General features: G+C 46.8%; 1 protein-coding gene across 3 annotated transcripts; it reads right to left on the minus strand.

The window, feature by feature from the left end:
* Positions 1-155: 155 nt before the first annotated feature.
* On the minus strand, positions 156-18,105 carry LOC136521271 (serine/threonine-protein kinase ATR-like). 3 transcript variants are annotated; one of them, XM_066514975.1, is made up of 15 exons: positions 17,844-18,105; positions 17,599-17,752; positions 16,869-16,981; positions 16,423-16,757; positions 16,223-16,347; positions 9,296-9,440; positions 8,692-9,225; positions 8,535-8,610; positions 7,339-7,687; positions 5,885-7,144; positions 2,497-5,800; positions 1,858-2,421; positions 964-1,587; positions 666-860; positions 156-541 (listed from the first exon to the last, which is right to left on the minus strand). In XM_066514975.1, the coding sequence occupies exons 1-15, from the start codon at positions 17,998-18,000 to the stop codon at positions 374-376; spliced, it is 8,103 nt and encodes a 2,700-aa protein (XP_066371072.1). In that variant the 5' UTR covers positions 18,001-18,105; the 3' UTR covers positions 156-373. The 3 variants fall into 3 exon arrangements, with proteins under 3 accessions (XP_066371072.1, XP_066371073.1, XP_066371074.1); XM_066514976.1 differs by lacking the exons at positions 156-541; positions 666-860; positions 964-1,587 and having other exon boundaries at positions 2,180-2,421; positions 2,520-5,800; XM_066514977.1 differs by lacking the exons at positions 156-541; positions 666-860; positions 964-1,587 and having other exon boundaries at positions 2,249-2,414.
* Between the last annotated feature and the right edge of the window lie 783 nt (positions 18,106-18,888).

Raw genomic sequence — 18,888 nt, forward strand, 5'->3', positions numbered from 1 at the left:
TTGTTTGCCTTGCCATGTGCCTTTTGATTCCATTCATGGGCCATGGCGTCGCTGCCTGTGCCTCACACCTCACAGGACACCACCACTCATTCAGTTCCAAACTTCCAATGCCAATGGATCAACACTAAGATTTTGGGCTGCTATAAGTGCTACCCCGAGAGGCCAAAGTCATGTTGTAATGTTATACTAGATGAAAGAAGCATTGATATGCTAGGTAGCAGGTACAGCAGCAATAAGGGCGCAGGGGCAGCCATAGGGCTATTACAAAATGCCGCTTTCTGCCCAAAGTTTCTGTCAACCAATTACATATATATACATAGTAATTGGCAAGGGGGAGAGATAGAGAGGACGACCTGTTATTATTATATACAACTTAGAACCATGGCATCCACCAGATGTACATTTTGCCGAGGTTGTTCAGGGAGACTGCTTCAGCGATCAGCCGCCGCGCTTGGCCTTCCACGGAGAGCGGCAGTGAAGGGTTGGCTTTAACACCCACCAGAACTCCCTGGAGCCTCGATTTGATGTTAGTGATGGCCCTCTGGAAGATTGGATTGTATAAAACAAGAGATACATCAGAATGCTACCGGTGTAATGGTGGTTACTACTTCTAAGACATGTCAAATATGCGCGCGTCCAGTGCCCTTGCTGTATATGCATCGTACCTGCGCGTGTGGGTTCTGGACTTCACCTCCGCTAGACTTGTTAAGTTTGGTCCACTCGACGAGTGGATCATGGATGAAGGTCTCAAGGACAGTCATGAGGGTCTCCTTGTGGGTCCTGAGAACAGATAGAGTGATTTCACAGACCTTTAAAAATACGCCTTCATACCCAGTGATGCCCAAGCCATCGATCATGTTCTGCAGTTGAAGTCCAAGAAAAAAAAAAACCATGTTACAGGTCAGATATCCACAGAGCTTGAAAGGCACGAAAAACTAACCAAGACATGCTCTCGCTACTTACCTGTGTAAGCCTAAACGGCACCACCTCAGGCGTGTCCAGTAGCAAGCCCCTGTCAAACAGGCAGCTAAAATCCACGTGCACACAGTCCCCGGTCGTCGAGTCGAAGAGGATGTTTTCACCATGCCTGTCGCCCAGCCCCACGATGTGCCCAACCATCGACCACACTGCCGTGGTATGTGCATATGCCACTCTAGCACGAAACCATGCAGCTGGTTCAGAGAATGTTGTCAAGAACCATTTGTGGAAAACTGGGGGAAACATTGGAAGGATTCTGGTCTTCAGCATCACATCGTCAGGCATTTTCCCATGGCATGTGTCATATATTTTCTTGATTTGTGAATTTGTTTTTGCCCTATCAAACTTCCCAAGAGTTATGTAGATGTCCTGAAGAATATGCCGAAGACCACGAGTATTGGGCACCCATTCTACCATTCCACAATCTTCGGTAAGTGGTACCACTGCAAAGGTTCTGATATAGAGCTTTCTCCTGCGGCTCTCAGGGACCTTGGAGAGGAGACGGTTGATCATTGCATTGAACTCCATCATGCGTGAGTCTTTCCTAAGATCATCCTTAGGTTTGCAAAGAAATGGACGTTCAACTCCATCACTTCCGAGGAAAACAACCTGAAGTTCAAAATGATCAGCTGGTGAGTTGCTATCAGCCTAGTGAAGTATAGCTATAGGACCGCTAACTCTAATACTAACAAACTTGTACAAGTGTCGAACAGCCTTTTAACTTCAATATCAAATTCAACAATGATTTGTACAACACTCTAGAAATATTCACCATCTAACAAAATTTAGAATGGCTTTTGATGTGAAATTTAGTTAGCCTAAACAGTTGCTCTTCATACTAATGCAGTAATTAATCAAGCAAGGCAATGCTCAACGTACCTTCTTTGGTTTCTGAAGGGAGTTAAGAATTTCTGCTTCATCAGCTATTCCAGCTATAGTGGGATGTTGAGAGACTGAGAAGGGGTGAAAACCAGATTGATCCGACATATTTGAATCATATGATGGCAGAGCCACAGTTAAAGCTTGCTGGACAGGTAAGATAATTCCTAGTGGCATCATTCTTTTCAAGGCACTGAACTCAGTTGAGATGTTTATTGTTTTCGCCCTTGGTTGCCCTGGATGAGAGCAGAGCCTAATAAGATGGCCTATAAGATTAGTAAATTGACTGAAGAGTGCATTACTCCCACGCCGGCATCCTTTCTTTGCTGACTGCAATATTTCTGCAGCAGCATCTCGTCTTGCCAGAACAGTGGAATTAGACACTGCAGCCATCATCCAAAGAGCTTGTTGAGGGTATTCCCGTAAAATAGATGTGATGATGCATTTGACCATTCTGACAACGTCAGCATTTTGGTGACAGATGCGGGAGATCAACTGAGACAGCACAGTAAGCCACTGATATGTTGGTAGATCCTTCAAACACCCACGTATGAGGCCTAAAACCTGCAATGGGCTGATTAAGTTTCTTACGCAGAATGAAAAAAAAATGAATATGAAAAGGATGTGCAGTCAATTTACATTTGCATTAATCTCTTTCATACGTTGATTGGAGGAAGATTCATTTCGGACATATATGCTTCCAAATTCAAACCAAAGAGTAAGCATTCGAGGCAGTGCTTGAAAAAGATTCTTATGTCCTTTGTGAAGTGCTTTTCCATAACATAGTAGCACTCCCGGAAGAAATTCACACCAAGGCTTCTCTTTTTCTTCAATTGCCCTGCTTGCAGAGCTAGAAGGGACTGGTCCAACTTTACAAGCAAACTTATCTTCTTGCCTTTTCCTAGCATCAACAAGCAAATCATCAAAAAACTTTGCCATGCAGAAAAAACCTTTTTCCCACTTGGGCCGCAATTCCGTTACTCTAGAATAGAGAGATTTGACATCCGCACTCTGTTTTTGCCCTGTATTGTGAATCCATCTAGTATAGAGAAGCAGGGTTTTAGACACATCTGGATTCTCTTTCGATGCTTGTGTTGCAGAGATAGGTGCATTTGGCAAAGCAAGAGAGAGGCTACAAAGAGATGAAACGACAGCATTTCCCAAAACTTCCGCTGGCATGTTGATAAGCGTTTGCTGAAGTTCAGCTATAGCGCTATCAAACTTCCGTATATTCCAGAGATACTTTGCCTTCTCCATGTGAGCATTGGGGGCACCTGAGGCATCTGCTTCTAGTATTGCAAGGTGGGCTGTCTCATTGTGACCAGCCAAACGGCAGAGCTTAGCATACTGAAGCCAGCAGTTCCCAACTTGAACATTCATATGACTCTGACTAAAAACCACCCTTCGCAGAGCAAGTAAAGGTTCCCTTGTCCATAGGGATGGCTGTGTGCATCTCAGACGGTTCTCCCAATCCTTTGTTAACTTCAGAAAGTTTGGATCGTTTGCACGAAATGACTTATCAATAAACGACTCATCTCCCAACAGGGAATTGAAGTCTTCCAACTCACGCAACATATGGAGCTTGACAACATAAGGATATGCACGCATATATGAGTCCATGCCTGCCGCAGCCAGAGGTACAAGCAATGCTTGCTTGGACTGGGCAATTTTTTCAGCAACCAGAAACTGATCTTTGATCATCATGGCCTTGAATATCTTAGCAAGATCCATGTCAAAAGAAGCATTATTCTCAGAACTGCTGAACACCAGACCCTTGTCTGTCCCGGTCAGATATGAATCCATGAGATCCCATCTCCCTAATCGCCACGCTGCTTGCACTCCATGCATGCACCAAGTTTTCTTATACTGGGGTATACTGCAAACCAAACCGTCCACATGGGCGATCATGCCTTGAAGGTGGCACATGTTTAGCAAACAATTAAGAACATCGGATTGTCTATGAACAGAGGTAGGTTCCATTTGCAAGGCCTGTTCACATAAGGTTAGGACTTCAGCCCAGTTTCCAGCTTTCTCATTAATGATAAGCTGATCCTGTAGGCTCGATGACTTCCTCAGATTCGCTAAACCTAGGAGGCCATCAGGCTCATCCAATCCTCCATATATTTCCATAAGAAAAGATATGTCATTGTCTGAAAAGGTGCCACTACACTCCGCAGCTGGATTGGAGGAACCAGAATTCTCCTGGACATGGGATTCAAAGTACATTAGAGCACGAGCATGAGCTTGACATCTAAGAGAGGCCCTTGCTAGAGTGACTTTAGGTATAGCAGCCAGCAACTCAGCAACATTGCTACACTGCACCAGCATTTGATCCTGTTCATGATCAGAATATGTTCCATCTTTCAGTTTACCTCCATGCTTTCCAGCCATGGCATAACTATACTGGGATAAAGCAATTTCCTGTTTGAGGTCATCAACCCATTGCCCAAGGTTATCAAGTAAAGTGAAGATGGCTTGAATACAGACCTCACTCTGCCCCACTGCAATTTCATGAACAGCAGCCCCACTATTTTCAGAAGCAGCAGCATTGAGAACACACAGAATTTCCTCAGTAATGCTCTGACGAGCCTCTGGAGTACCATAACAGACAACATTTAAGACCAAGTATGGTAAGAGATAGATTGCAGTTGGCATGTCATGCCGAAGGATTCCACGGCATGCACTAAAAATACTAGAACGGGATCCAGTTGCATGTGATGACAACTTTCTAATCCAGTAGTATATCCACCTTCTAAAAGACATTGTTGGGCGGAATATTGGGCCAGCTAAAGCAGAATCAGTTGTGTTAGGAAGATGAAACCTCGATGTTAAGCATGGGGCAATAATTTCCTTGACATAGTTTGAGAAACGGTCCCACAACTTCTGGCCCCTGTAGTTCATCTCACAACAATTTGATTCTTCATTAGATGAAGACTGGCAACCTGCCAATTTTAGTAGCTCCTGGATAGCCAAGGCAGCAGAATCTTGCACTGTAGTGTCAGCAGCAGCTCTGAATGCCCTTGCAAGATGCTTGTGGATCAACCCAAATATCAGATCATCATCTGAACATTCTATCTTAAAGCGCTCACAAGAACTTACCTTCAACTTAGCAGGATCAACAGCACCAAGTGCGCCAAGACAGTCTGCACAAACTAGTTTCAGTCTCTGGCCAACAACAGTCCTTGATTGCTCTGCACATCCTTTAAGTAAAGCCATAACTAAAGAGCTTATTACATCCAAATCAGCAATATCTTCACCAATGATAAGAGCAGTCATATCCTCCCTTCTGGCATTGAATAATTTACTCAGCTCACAAGCTACCATGTACCTCACATTTAAGCTTTCATGATTAAGACCATTGACAGCATCCTTCAGATGATCTTGCAGTGTCATTAGCCCTCTAGCTTCCTGTATTACCTTGTTTACTTCCGATAAAGACGGCATGCTAGGCAACAGTGGTAGTTCACGTATATGTTGCTTTAGCAAGCTATTGTTTTTCACAACAAGCTCTTCTAGGATTTCAACAATTTTACCTAGGTTCGTGGAAGGACATCCTCTGCACCTTTCCAGAGATGGAATGAAAGCAGCTACAACTTGGGACAGAACATATTTGATACTACTTGGTGATACTTCAGCCAATTGCTTTATGAAAAAATGTAAGACATCAAGACCATCCATCTGGAGACCTTCCTTATCAATGGCGAAACTCAACAGGACCATAATCTTTGGCGTATGTGTACTCAAATAAGGGCCCATCATCTCAATCAATTTCCTTATTCGCTGGAGAGCTTGTTTTTGAAGCTTCATATCATCAGAGTGAAGCATCTTCTTGTCAATGCTATTGAGAAGGCGAACAAAATCATTCCTCAAAAACTCAGGAAGAGTTTCACTGCCTGTCAGAATTCTAGCAATATTCTGAATTGTTGGTGAGATTTTTGCTGTCCTGAAAATTAATATATTATTAGAAAATTGTTCATATATACCTAACATTTACAATGAACTGCATGTCTAATGGAAAGAATATAACCTTATATCATTCTCAATCTGATCAGATTCCCCAGGAAAACATACAATTTCATCAAGCAGTGTAGGCAAAGCAGCTGCAAATATCTCTTTGCTATCAGTTCCCGTCTCATTCTTATAAAATTGCAGAACTGATGGTAAATGCTGCCCATCTTCATAAAAAAGAGCAAAGCAGAGAACTTTAGGCAACATATTTACAATCAGTGGTACCAACTCAGTGTTTAGATGGCTTGCCAGTTCACGCAGAGTAAAAATAGCATGGTTATTGTTTGGGTGCGATACAATGAGCTTTGGTATAACTGATGGAACCATTCTCTTAATCAGCTCTACGGTCTTAATACCTACAATGTCCTCAGCGAATTCCTTAATTATTACTGGATGAGTCACAAGTCTAGATGACAGATAGTCATATAAATTATCTCTAGCATGTGAGTACTTCAAGAGGAAGAGATCCAGTCCTCCTTTGAAACAGAATGCACAGCATCTGTGAATTAATCTCAATGCAGTCATCCTTATGATGGAATTATGATTATCAAGCTGGCCAATAAGTAACACAAATGAGCAGAAGAAAACTTCTCCATGAATATCACTAACTTTCACAATAGTACCAATTGATTCCAGAAGTGTCAAAAGAATCTGAGAATCTTCAGCTTTGGTGAAAGCACATTTTATCTTGTCCATGAACTGAAGTTCTTTAGACCCTTCATTCATTCCCAGTCCACCAGAAAACAAAATATCCATAACACTGTTTTCCAAGAAGCAGTAGACTACACCAGAAAATGCTTCCCTGACAGCTTTCATTTCATGACACAGAAGAAATTCAAAACACTGATTCCACCGAGTTCTCATCTCAAGTAGAAGATGCCTGCTAGAATGCCTCAATAACCGTGGCAAAGCTTCAACCAAAGAAACTATAGATTCCTCAGAAGTCCCTGTGTAGAGAAATTTGAAAAAGAGAGTGTGGGCCTTGGAGATGTTAATATTGAAGTCCACATTCTCAACTTGTAATGGTGCAATGTCCACTATAGAAACTTGCTCTTCATTGTGGACAGTTCTATTCATGATATCACATTGAGGGCAACAGAAACCTCTCAAGAGAAGATCTAATGTTGACACAGGTTGTTCATAGTGCTTGTCCAAGAATAGCTTGCAATGGTCCCCCACATTGTCAGTGTGATCAGTGGTTCCATTTAAGCAAGATAGAAAACCAAGTGAAAAGGCAATACTTTTCCCCACGTTCTCGAGTCCTAAAGCATCCACTGACCTGTAGCAAGCAAACAAGGGACGGCATAGTAAGATATCAACCTAAAATCATGGAACTACATGTATTTAAGAACAAAATTTGAAGGATAGAATCACACGTACTGGATAACAAACAAAATAACTTATTAAAAAACTTTAACTGGAAAAGTACATCTCATCTACAATAATCATGAAAGGGGAAGCAAGTACACTCACTCAAGTTTCTTAAACATTGCTCCAAGCATCCTAGGACCAGAATATAACACAATTATGGGTAGTGATATAATTGCCTCATTTTTAGTCTCAGCAGTTCCATTATGGATAGCCAAATCAAGGAATTCAAGATCACATCCAGAAGTCAGTCTATTGCCAATCTTAGCAAAGACTTGCAACAAAAGATATTCTATCTTGTAGTTTGAACTAGTTTCAGTGACAGCATGACCAACATCCCACATCAGTTTCAACATGCTGATGAGGTCAGCATATGTTGGATGAACAAAATGTGTACCATCGCCAATCAACTGAGAGTCATCTTCAAGAAGTTTAGTGTGCCCAGGAAGATTGACTGCACCAACATTAAGACAAAAAGGGTTAGCTACTAAAGTTGAAATAAAGAGATGCACAACTTGATTACCATATACTCAGGAAGGTCAAGCATAATCTAAATCTAAACCTTAAAAACTTGTAAGCTGATGTCAGGGAGAAACAGATCACTTACGTATACCATTTTTTACAAGCCTAACTGTCCTAATATTGCAGTCTTGAAGATGCTTTGTTCGAGGGATGATGCTGCGAAATTGCAAGGGTGTATAATCTGGACCACCACAAACGGCTCCCTGTGCATGCTAAGTAAGCTAGCTTATCTGGGCATTCGGATTTAGGAATGGGGGTAATTTGTGGTTACTTTTCAGAGCAGTACAGTGCTTATTTATAAACGCTGCTGTGGAAAACGAGCACAGGCAAATCATTCTGTTCAGTTTGGCAAAACAGATCAAGTTTGACACATTATTTCTTCCGTGGTCCTTAGTCTCACATTCCACGCATTTGTTCTGTATTTTTAAACACAACTGTATCTCTGTCTAGGAAGTATTACCAACGTGAAAGGGAAATTACTTCCCTCCGTTCCAATTTATAGGTCGTTTAGGTATTTCTAGATACACATTTTTTTTATTATGCATCTAGACATATTGTATATCTAGGTACATAGCAAAAGCTATGTACCTAGAAAAGCCAAAAACGACCTATAATTTGGGACAGAGGGTGGTAGCACATATTTAGAGCTCTTCCAAGACAAATGAACCTGATGTCTCAAAGACAGATCATAAGAAAATCGCAGCACATAAGGCCCAACAAGACATGCACAAAATGCAAAGTGCTGCTAAATTAAAGACATGCAGAAGTGGAAGGCTCACATTGGAGAAGCATTACAGTATGAAGAGCTTCAAAATACAGTGGCACGTCAAATGAATGCAAGTTTCTCTGGGCTGTCTGCAAGATTAATAATTTTTAGGATGAAAAAAAATACAAGCTAAATCAATAAACATGCAAGTTTCAGTGATTTTCGCCTACCTGTTTATGAATCCAAGAAATCCATGAAAGGACTTGCTTAGAAACTCTGGTAAACAGACTTGTCTTCGGATAAACACATAATGAAATACACAGCAGACTAATCACTTCTATAGCAGCCTCAGGGTCTAATGGATAAGTCTCATGATTGTCTGGTGACAGGCAATTAATCAGTGAATTTAAAGACTGTAGAAAAGCATAGCCATAATCTTCTTTTTCAAATCCAGTGGCAGCAGAAAATCCTGATTCAGTCATCTTCTGACGTTTGGCAGAACTGCTTTCCTCATGCCGTAATATTCTTTTCTGGCCAACTTTTGGCAACTCGATTTTTCCAGATCTTGCCTGAGGACTGCTTTGACCATTACCATCATCCAGAGTGAAAAAGGTTTGACCAAATTTGCTGATAACCGCTCGAATGCATTGAATCAGTTTGCTGCAAGGTTTTGGCAAGCAGAGCAACTTCAGAAGGATTTCTGGTTTCCATACTTGTACAGAGCAAAGTTCAACTATTCTCTTGTATGCAGTGTACAGTGCAACCTGAAAAGGAGTAGGGGTTAGTAGATGGAACTATGCATAGAACCTAGGTAAGTCAAGTTGGTCCTGGAACCTGAAGTTCTGCACTTTTGCTGGTCTTTACTGCTTTTTCAAGAATATTAACAATATCAACAGCTGTAGATTCAACAATATAGTCAGGACATGAAGAATGCAGTGCACGAAGACACACTCCCATTGAGAAGTCATAATCTGCATCTCTGCAGAAACCAAGATAAAGCATTTTGGTAACGTGTCAGATTTCTGGATTCCAATAAACAAGGGGGAACCAAAACCTATGTTATAAGTTACTACTTCTATTTGATATATAAATCATTTTAGGCCTTGGCAGAAGTCAGGAACTACAGTAGCAGTGTCGCAGAGAATGTTGCCAGTCAAGACCTCGTTCATTACAAGGACTGTTTTCCTCCCCTCCAAAGGGACCTAATTCTTAATTCTCTCCCCAAGAGGAATGCATGGGAAATGATGACACATTTATTGATTAGAAATTTAGAATAGCATCCAATTAGCATGGGCAGAATAGGAACACAAGGAGAACTTTGAATGAAAAATTTTAAGAGGAGCTGTAAAACGTTAAACCTACAATTGGAACCGTATGGAGTAAGGATTTTCACATGAGGTAGGATGAAGTGATATGTCTAGTTGCAATTTCCTTTGACCTCGAACCTGTAGAAAGAAGATTGGGAAACACCACACCCCTAATGAGGGGGGGGGACCTCTATTATATAGCCAATCAGGCTTGGTGTATAAGGAATACAATCGGTGTACATGGAAGGAATGAAAAACTTCCTAATACACATATATACTTCCTAATACCCGCCCGCAGTTATAGCAGGAGGATCACGGACGCAAAGACTGGACCGGAACTCAGTGAACAATGGAGTTGGAAGGCCCTTCGTCATGATGTCCGCGAACTGGTGAGAGGACGGCACATGGAGGACCCGGACCTCACCCAAGGCCACATTCTCACGGACGAAGTGGATGTCAATCTCGATGTGCTTCGTGCGCCGATGATGCACCGGGTTGGCTGTCATATAGACATCACTCACGTTGTCACAGTAGACAACAGTGGCCGAAGCGAGCGGGACATGAAGCTCCTGGAGAAGTTGGCGCAGCCAGCAACATTCGGCCACAGCATGAGCCACAGCACGATACTCCGCCTCAGCACTGGATCGAGACACCGTGGTCTGGCGCTTGGAGGACCAAGACACTAGATTGTCGCCGAGGTAGACGCAGAAGCCGGAGGTGGAGCGTCGAGAGTCCGGGCAGCCAGCCCGGTCAGCGTCGGAGTAGGCAGTCAGAGACTGAACAGAGCCGGTGCCGATGTGAAGTCCGGAGGAGAGTGTGCCCTTCACATAGCGCAAGATGCGCTTGATTAGGGCCATATAGGGCTCGCGCGGATCATGCATGAAGAGGCACACCTGCTGAACCACATACGCCAAGTCTGGTCTAGTCAGGGTGAGGTACTGAAGGGCCCCAGCAAGACTTCGGTACTCAGAGCCGTCCTAGAGCTTGGCGTCGTCCTGTGCCGAGAGCTTGGCATGAGTGTCAACGGGAGTCGCTGTAGAGTGACACTCAGCCATACCAGCACGCTGAAGAAGATCCAGGGCATACTGTCACTGAGACAGGAACAGGCCCTGGGAGGAACGCGTGACGAAGATGCCGAGGAAGTGATGCAAGGCGCTAAGATCCATCATGGCGAACTCGGAGTGAAGGCGCCCCATGATGTGCTGAAGAAGAGTCGAGGACGACGCGGTGAGGACAATGTCATCGACATATAGCAGCAAGTAGGCGATGCTCGGCCCCTTTTTGTAGACGTGTCGGAGACGGAGGCGACGAAGTCAAGCTGTCGAATGAAGGAGGCGAACCGCTGGTACCACGCCCTCGGTGCCTGCTTCAGTCCATACAAGGACTTCTGGAGGAGACAGACGTGATCTGGGGCGGCGGGGTCAACGAAGCCGGGCTGCTGGCAGTAAACAGTCTCAGCGAGATGGCCGTGAAGAAACGCATTCTTCACGTCCAGCTGGTGGATCGGCCAGGCGCGAGAAGCGGCGATGCTGAGGACGGTCTGTATCGTCGCTGGTTTGACAACCGGACTGAAGGTCTCGTCGTAGTCGATGCCGTGACTCTGGGAAAAGCCTCAGACCACCCAGCGCGCCTTGTGCCGGGCGAGGGACCCATTAGCATGAAACTTATGCCAGAAGATCCACTTGCCCGACACGACATTGGTACCGGGCGGCCACGAGACGAGGCGCCAGGTGTCGTTATCGATGAGAGCCTAGAACTCGTCGACCATGGCAGCACGCCAGTTGGCGTCAGCCAGAGCACTGCGGTAGTTTGCCGGAAGCGGAGAAGGCGAAGATGGCGAGGCCGTCAAGCCCTGGTAGGACATCCGCTGAATGGCCCCAGTCACAGACCGAGTGACAGGGCGTGTAGGAGCAGGAGGAGGCGACGACGCCAGGACTGCGGGCTCCTGGGGTGCCGTGGGCGCAGGTGGCGGTGCCAGAGGTGTGGGCGTCGGGTCTGCTGGCGCCAAGACCATGGCTGTCGACGTTGCAGGAGGCGTCGGGGCAGGTGCTGCAGCCGCCGGTGGCCGCCTGGTGTAGTGACGAGGCAGGGGCGGCACCAGCTGGCTGGTCGGTGCCGGGCGGCGAGTGGAACCCCCGACTGCAGGAGCAGGGACGGCGTCCAAGGGGGCCGTACCGGCAGTTGAGGAAGAGGGCGGCGTCCCGCCCACAGACGGAGCGCGGTACACGGCCGGGCCACGTACCAGGATGGCGGGGTCGTCGTCGGGAAGTTCCTGCAAAACAGCGGGTGAGGGCCGCGGCTGCTCAACGTCCGAGGACGGAGCGACCGAGGCGAGTAGGAGCATCGGAGGGGCTCGACAAAAGGAAGTCGAGCTGCGACGGGTGAGTAGGGTGGGAGGAGAAAGGAAAAACGGACTCGTCGAAGACAACATGGCGAGAGATGATGACTCGACGGGTAGATAGGTCAAGGCAGTGGTACCCTTTGTGGGACGAGGGGTAACCGAGGAAGACACGGGCTGCAGATCGGGGAGCAAGCTTGTGGCGTGCCGTGGCTGAGAGATTAGGGTAGCACAGACAACTGAATACACGCAAGTGAGAGTATTCGGGGGGCTGGGAATAGAGGAGTTGGTAGGGAATATTATTCTGAACAGCAGAACATGGGCGCCTGTTCAGAAGATAGGTGGCGGTGGCGAGCGCCTCGGCCCAGTATGGGGCGCCCATGGAGGCATGAATCAGTAGGGTGTGAGTCACATTATTAAGGGTGTGGAGGACACGCTCGGCTTTCCCATTCTGGGAAGAAGTATAGGGACATGAGAGGCGCAGGTGGATACCCCGAGAAGTCAAAAAAGATGTGAGTCTTATTGACAAACTCGGTCCCGTTGTCAGCCTGTATGCTGCGAACAGGAAGACTGAACTGCGTATGAGCATATGCACAGAAGTTTGTGATGTGTTTGGTGACTTCAGACTTGTGAACGAGAGGAGTCGTCCAACAAAAATGTGAGAAGTCGTCCAAAATAACAAGGTAGTAGCGATAACCAGAAATGCTAGCTACCGGAGAAGTCCAGACATTACAATGGACTAACTCAAAAGGAGTGGAACTGCGAGAGCTGGAATTAGAGAAAGGTAACCGCACATGTTTCCCTAATTGACATGAGTGACATAGAGTGCGACTGTCTTTATTACAAGTAATGGAGGCTTTCTGTCTAAGTGTAGTGATGGCGGCAGGGGCGGGATGACCGAGACGGAGATGCCACAAACTGGAGGAGATGGCGAGACCGGCGTGGGGTGCTGCAGAGCTGTCGGTTGGAGGGATGGTGTAAAGATCGCCGGTGCTATTGCAGCGAAGAATCTCGCGTCTGGTCGGAAAATCCTTGACAGAAAAACCAAAAGCGTCAAACTCTATGGTGCAGTTATTATCCTTAGTAAACTGACGAACGGAAATTAGATTACGTATTAAGGAAGGGACAACAAGGATGTTGTTAAGCTGAAAACGGGAGGTGGGGGTGGTGAGGGTAGAGTTGCCACGGCACGTGACTGGAAGGGTGTGTCCATTACCTACAGTAATGGAGGAGTGGGAGGGAGGGAGTCGGGAAAGAAGAATACCATCCGTAGACGACATGTGGCCGGATGCTCCTGAGTCAACGACCCAGCCGCTGTTCTACAGCGCCATCTGGTTCAAGGCAGAGACCAGTCCCGCTTGATCCCAGGTGGGCGCCTGAGCGGGGACGTAGGCAGCGTGGACCTGCGGGGGTTGGCCCAGAAGACCAGGGGCGCCAGCCCCCGCTGCCCTGACTGTCGGCCTGCTGGAAGCCTGGAGCGCCGTAGGAGGTGGCTCCAGGACTGAAGCAGAACCACAGGCCGATGGGGCGAGGGTTGCCGGATGGGGCCTGGAAGCCACCGCCGCCCTTCTTGTGCTGCCACCGCTTCTTGCTGCCACCGCCGCTGGTGCTGTTGCCGCCGGGCTGAATAGGTATAGCAGGTGGGTGACACCCGTCTGGACAGCCAGAGGAGGAGGACGAAGCGTTCCCGGCAAGGAGGGCGGTGGAGGTGGAGACCTTCTTGTTAGCGAGGCGAAGTTCCTTCAGAGCGAGCATGTCCCGCGCCTGGGCGAAGGACGGGAAGCCGGCGGTGGAGTTGGCGATGTCGTCGGCTGTGGTGGTGAAGCGGGGGTTGAGTCCGCGGAGTAGGTTCAGGACAAGCTGCGAGTCCTGAACGGGACGACCGACGTCGCGAAGGGCGTTGGCGAGGGTCTTCATGCGGCCACAGTACTCGGCGATGGAGGAGTCGCCCTGCGTCATGGAGTGGAAATCGTGGCTGAGGAAGATCGCCCAGGACTGCCTGTTGGCGCGGAAGAGTCCCTCGATGGCGAGCCAGAGGTCCTGGGCGGTCTGGTCGTCATCGGTCATGGCGAGGTCGAGGACGGAGTCGTCGACGGAGCCGAAGAACCAGGAGCGGACGCAGCAGTCCGCTTGATCCCAAGCAGGGTCCTGGGGGCGAGGTGCCACCGTGCCGTCAATGTGCGACCGGAGGCCGAACGTACCGCACATGGACTTGAAGTACGACGCCCATCTGGAGTAGGCAGTGGACTTCATCGTCAGCGTCACGGGAACATGAGACTTGACGTTGACAGTGGCATAGGGGTGGACGGTGGGGGGTTGGGCCGGGATTAAGATGAAGCCGCCGCCGCCGTTGCTGGTCGTGTCGCCAGCAGGAGCACCAGAGAAGCCGCCGGTGGCAGTTGGCGGCACAGAGGTGCCACCATTGGCAGCAGGGGCGGGCCAGAGGGCGGCACATGGCCAGCAGCAAGGGCAGTAGGGGCGCCGGATCCAAAGGGGACGGTGGCCATGGCACAGCAGGGGGCGCAAGCCAGAAGGGGAAGGCGCAGGGAGAGGAGAGGAGGCCCAGGATCTAATTAGCTGATACCATGTAGAAAGAAGATTGGGAAACACCACACCCCAAATGAGGGGGGTGACCTCTATTATATAGCCAATCAGGCTTGGTGTATAAGGAATACAATCGGTGTACATGGAAGGAATGAAAAACTTCCTAATACACATATATACTTCCTAATAGAACCCCGCAACAGTTATATGAATCATCTATCTGGATTTAATTTTAATATTGTCTTCGATGACCAAATAAACCACCCAATTACTGCCACCATTCAGATTTAGCGCGTGCCTTTTGTTTTCCTGTGGGCTTGTTCAAATTTAGAAGGTGTAACTAGTTTCCAAGGAATTAAAGTACAGTTATACGTTTGTTAGTGGTTTTCTGCTTTGGTTCACAGGCAAGTTATTTAAGCAAAGGCAGTAATTGATCCACGGTCATGCACATACGCATACGGCTTCATTTACTGGCTGTGTAACTAGTACATGGCAGGAAACAAAGCTTCAGAAAGTATGTATACTTAATGAATTAAGCAAGTGCAATATTGTTGGCTATCATGCTCCTTGGTATATGAGCCAAAAAATGTGGGCCCTGAAAAGAAAAAAACTAGGGAGTATTTGCTATGTATAGTCTAATTAGCAGCTGGTTAGCATGTAGGTTGGCAGCACATTCTTCACTTGAGTCAGTGCAAGGATGGAGAAAATAATAGGAAATTTGGTTTGATACAAGCAACTTGGAACTTGGAAGGACAATGATGCACATGCAGCACATAATAGAAAGGAAAATTATCTGAACATGCAGGTTCATGCCTTCGTGGCAGCTGACGTGCTTGCATGCCTTTGTTGAAGAGAAAAATGTTGATCTCTTCTTTTAATTATCTAGCTTTCACATGCTCAATTTTTTTCCCGGTTGGCCAATACAGCAAAACAATACCAATGGTGCAGTCGTGGGCTAGTTCTCAACTTCTCATGCAGAAAATGGTTATAACTAGGGTGTCCTTTATGTGTAAGTGTGTTGCCTAGGGTAGTAGGGTTTGTCGTCTGGGCTATCATGATTAGGGTTTTTCGCCGGTTTTCCATCTAATAAACCGCATGTCTGTATGGTTTTCAGGCCTAGTTTCCCTTATAAACCGGGTCAATTCCATTCTACTTAATTGAAAGGCAGAGCTCCTGTCATTGCGTTAAAAAAATAGATTCAATTCAGATTCAAAGACGGAAAATAGTGAAACATCCAAGTTATATTCTTGTTCCCACCTTGAGCTAAAGACACGATGGACACAAATGAAAAAATGCATAGCTGAGTAACTTTAAAGTGGTAGCTATCTGTTTCATTTATAATTTTACAGAGAGAAGTACCAAGCAGTAACATTCCAGTGACAGTAAAGAGAAATAGTATTTAAATGTAAATCCATTTCCAAAAACGCGTGCAGAGCAGCTAAAGAAAACAGATGCAAATTACAATCCAGCACAACGATAACCCAATATTGTGTCCAAGATCCAACTTATGTCTCCTCAATTGGGTGCAGTAATTTCAATAACTGGGAGCAATGAGTACGAACATCATTATACCTGATATCAGAGAGTTCGCTAATTTCTTGGCTCAAAATGCATGTGATTGAACGAATGATGTTTTCTAGAGGAAGAATCTCAGGAGTCATTACTGTGGCAACAATACGTGCGAAATCAAAACAAACCTGTTGCAACAGATTGACTTTCAGATACCAAAGGATAACCAAAAGTTAAAGCTATTCATTAAGAGAGATACCAACCTTATGCAGAGAACCATCCCCATAGCAGAGGATAGAACAAGCAGCAGAAACAAATGGCATGTTAACAAGCCCATCAACATACAAGGTCCCATCTGTAAGACACTTGTTAACTAGTTTAATCAACGAAGTGGCAAATGGGCGCCATCTTGCATCGCCTGTCAGATCAACCAGCACGCCAGGTCCATTCTTAGGTCGGCAACTGGCTGGGAGCTCACTATAAGGCCCAGGTGTGTCTAATATATCCAAGAAGGATCCACAGAGGCATTTAACTAAACATCTTCCAGGAGGCACGCCACTAGGACTTCTGTCATGCAATGATGCCACATATAGCACATCTGTTGGATTGGACAAGGTCAAGTTTCAGCCCTTTCTGCATGACTTAACTAATCATATTCCTACATTGTCTGTAATTATAGAATATAAGATGAACAGAACAAAATGCATACCTTCTACCGCAACCATAGCATCTAGAAAGAATTGTCTGTAGGCTTCACGGTCACCTGTACGGAGAATGGAGAGAAGATTCCAAACTGCCTGGAATATAATCTCATGACTCAACCTGCAATAGTGAAGAAAGAACATACATGTAAACAATAGGTGGGATGTTTAGCAAGTGAAATATGCCAGTGTGAAACTTAGATAGCACTACCTTATCAAATTACTTTAAAAAAAAAGACTGCAAGGATGACAGTCACACACACTTGTAGTTCACATTTATACTATTATTACTATACATGTGAAGTCGTCCTTAGCCTACTAGGCCATTTTCCCTTTGACCCACAAGAAGAAATCCAAAGGTAAATTAATGTCCAGTAGCGGGTAACTTGGTACTCCTCTGGTAAATTAAGACACATGTTGCTAGGCACACTATACACTAATCACTAGTGGGTATCTGCACCTTTGGCCTCTTAGGCACAGAGATTATAAGCTAGCTCCATACCACGTCTGGATAGTAAATGGATTGGTACCGAATGGACAATATGCAACACCATTGCACAACTGTATGAATGGGGATAAATCTGTGTACATTTTTTTAGGAAAAAAGTGTACAACATACGAGATCCCAATCAAACAGCACATTCGTACCACAATAGCATCCGCAATCTATTCCCTGATAGAAGAAGCGATTGGACTAGGGTTTAGCGGAGGCGAAAAGGAGGGGACGGAAGGCAGTGCCTGAAATTGGGCTCGGCGAGGAACGTGAGGATGCGGGCGATGACTCTGAGGACGTCGGCGGCGCGGCCGTTGTAGAATACCCCGGGGAACTTGAGCGCCGTGAAGGCGACCAGCTTCAGGATCGCGCTGACTTCCCTGAGCTCCCTCCCGGCGGCTGCAACCTCGGGCCCACACGGCAACGGTCAGGCCAACCGCGGTCCGCGGGAGATGAACGTGGACGGAGGGGAGCGAGAAGGCGGGCGCACCTTTGGGGGAGGGGACGACGTAGTCGCGGAGGAGGTTGGGGAGCACCTCGCGGAGCTTGACCTCGAGGTGCGCGGAGCCCGGCTCGGCGCCGTCGGACGCGGAGGAGGTCGAGGTAGACGCGATGAGCGCGCGGAGCTCGTTGATGTAGGTCGCCATTGCGCCGCGATCGCCGCAGCCGCCGCCACCGGAGATGGGGCGGAAGCGGGAGGGGCGGAGGGCTCGTCGGCGGGCCCTCGATGGCCTTTCCCTCCTTAATTTCGAACGGCAGTGGAGGGGAAGGGTAGGAGACAGGTTCCAGGTGCGTTCCCCTCTCGGCCTCTCCGGCTCTCCCACTCGGGCCCACAGGTTCGGCATTCCCACGCGTGGGCTCAATTGGGCCGCAAAGTAGGCCCAATTCAAAATTCAGAGCGACTTGGGTCTTTTTTTTCCTAGCAATTGAGCCCTCTGTGTCTTAGACACAATTTATTGACTTGCATGAACACGGATCATGAGTCCAGGTCACATACAAGACACAGAGGGTGAGACATAACATGAAATCAGACTTTTTTGTATTGATCATTGCTAAACATAAGTTGTTCTAACTCGTACGATTATGGGTCATAAGTCCAGATCACATACGATACACGGAGGGCATGAGTGCAGTTTGGGAAGTAAAAAAGTTGAACGGAAGAAACTCTCCACCATTCAGATATCTAGGTGGAGGTGGACAACAAAAATGGAATGAAATTTTGGCTCTTCCATACCTAATGCGGCTTGCTAGCGCTCGGACGTCGGTTGAACAGGGCTTGCAGACACCCGTGCCTGCAGTACTTTTCTCGTGCAGTTTTCGCGCGCCCATGCAGGGCCCATGTCGCCCCGAACGTCACCAACACCGAGAAGAGAAGGAGGGGCAGCGGATGCCCAGCCGACGCCGGGAGGAGGAGACACCGAGGCGAGGCAGCAGAAGGAGAGGATGGAAATGCAACACCCGATCTACTTTTGAAACATTTAGATGCAATACTTGCAACATTCGTCTGAAGGCACATGAAACATTTGAAACATGCA

Source organism: Miscanthus floridulus, chromosome 18 (assembly GCF_019320115.1).
Source record: "Miscanthus floridulus cultivar M001 chromosome 18, ASM1932011v1, whole genome shotgun sequence".
Taxonomy (NCBI): domain Eukaryota; kingdom Viridiplantae; phylum Streptophyta; class Magnoliopsida; order Poales; family Poaceae; genus Miscanthus; species Miscanthus floridulus.

What these genes read in the sequence shown, in the direction of transcription:
- LOC136521271 (XM_066514975.1), bottom strand. Translation starts at nt 18,000, where the DNA reads ATGGCGACCTACATCAACGAGCTCCGCGCGCTCATCGCGTCTACCTCG. An exon ending in TGCTATGGTTGCGGTAGAAG is followed by an intron (nt 16,758 to 16,868) that starts GTATGCATTTTG and finishes CCAATCCAACAG; the next exon opens with ATGTGCTATATGTGGCATCA. An exon ending in GCAATGTTTAAGAAACTTGA is followed by an intron (nt 7,145 to 7,338) that starts GTGAGTGTACTT and finishes TGCTTGCTACAG; the next exon opens with GTCAGTGGATGCTTTAGGAC.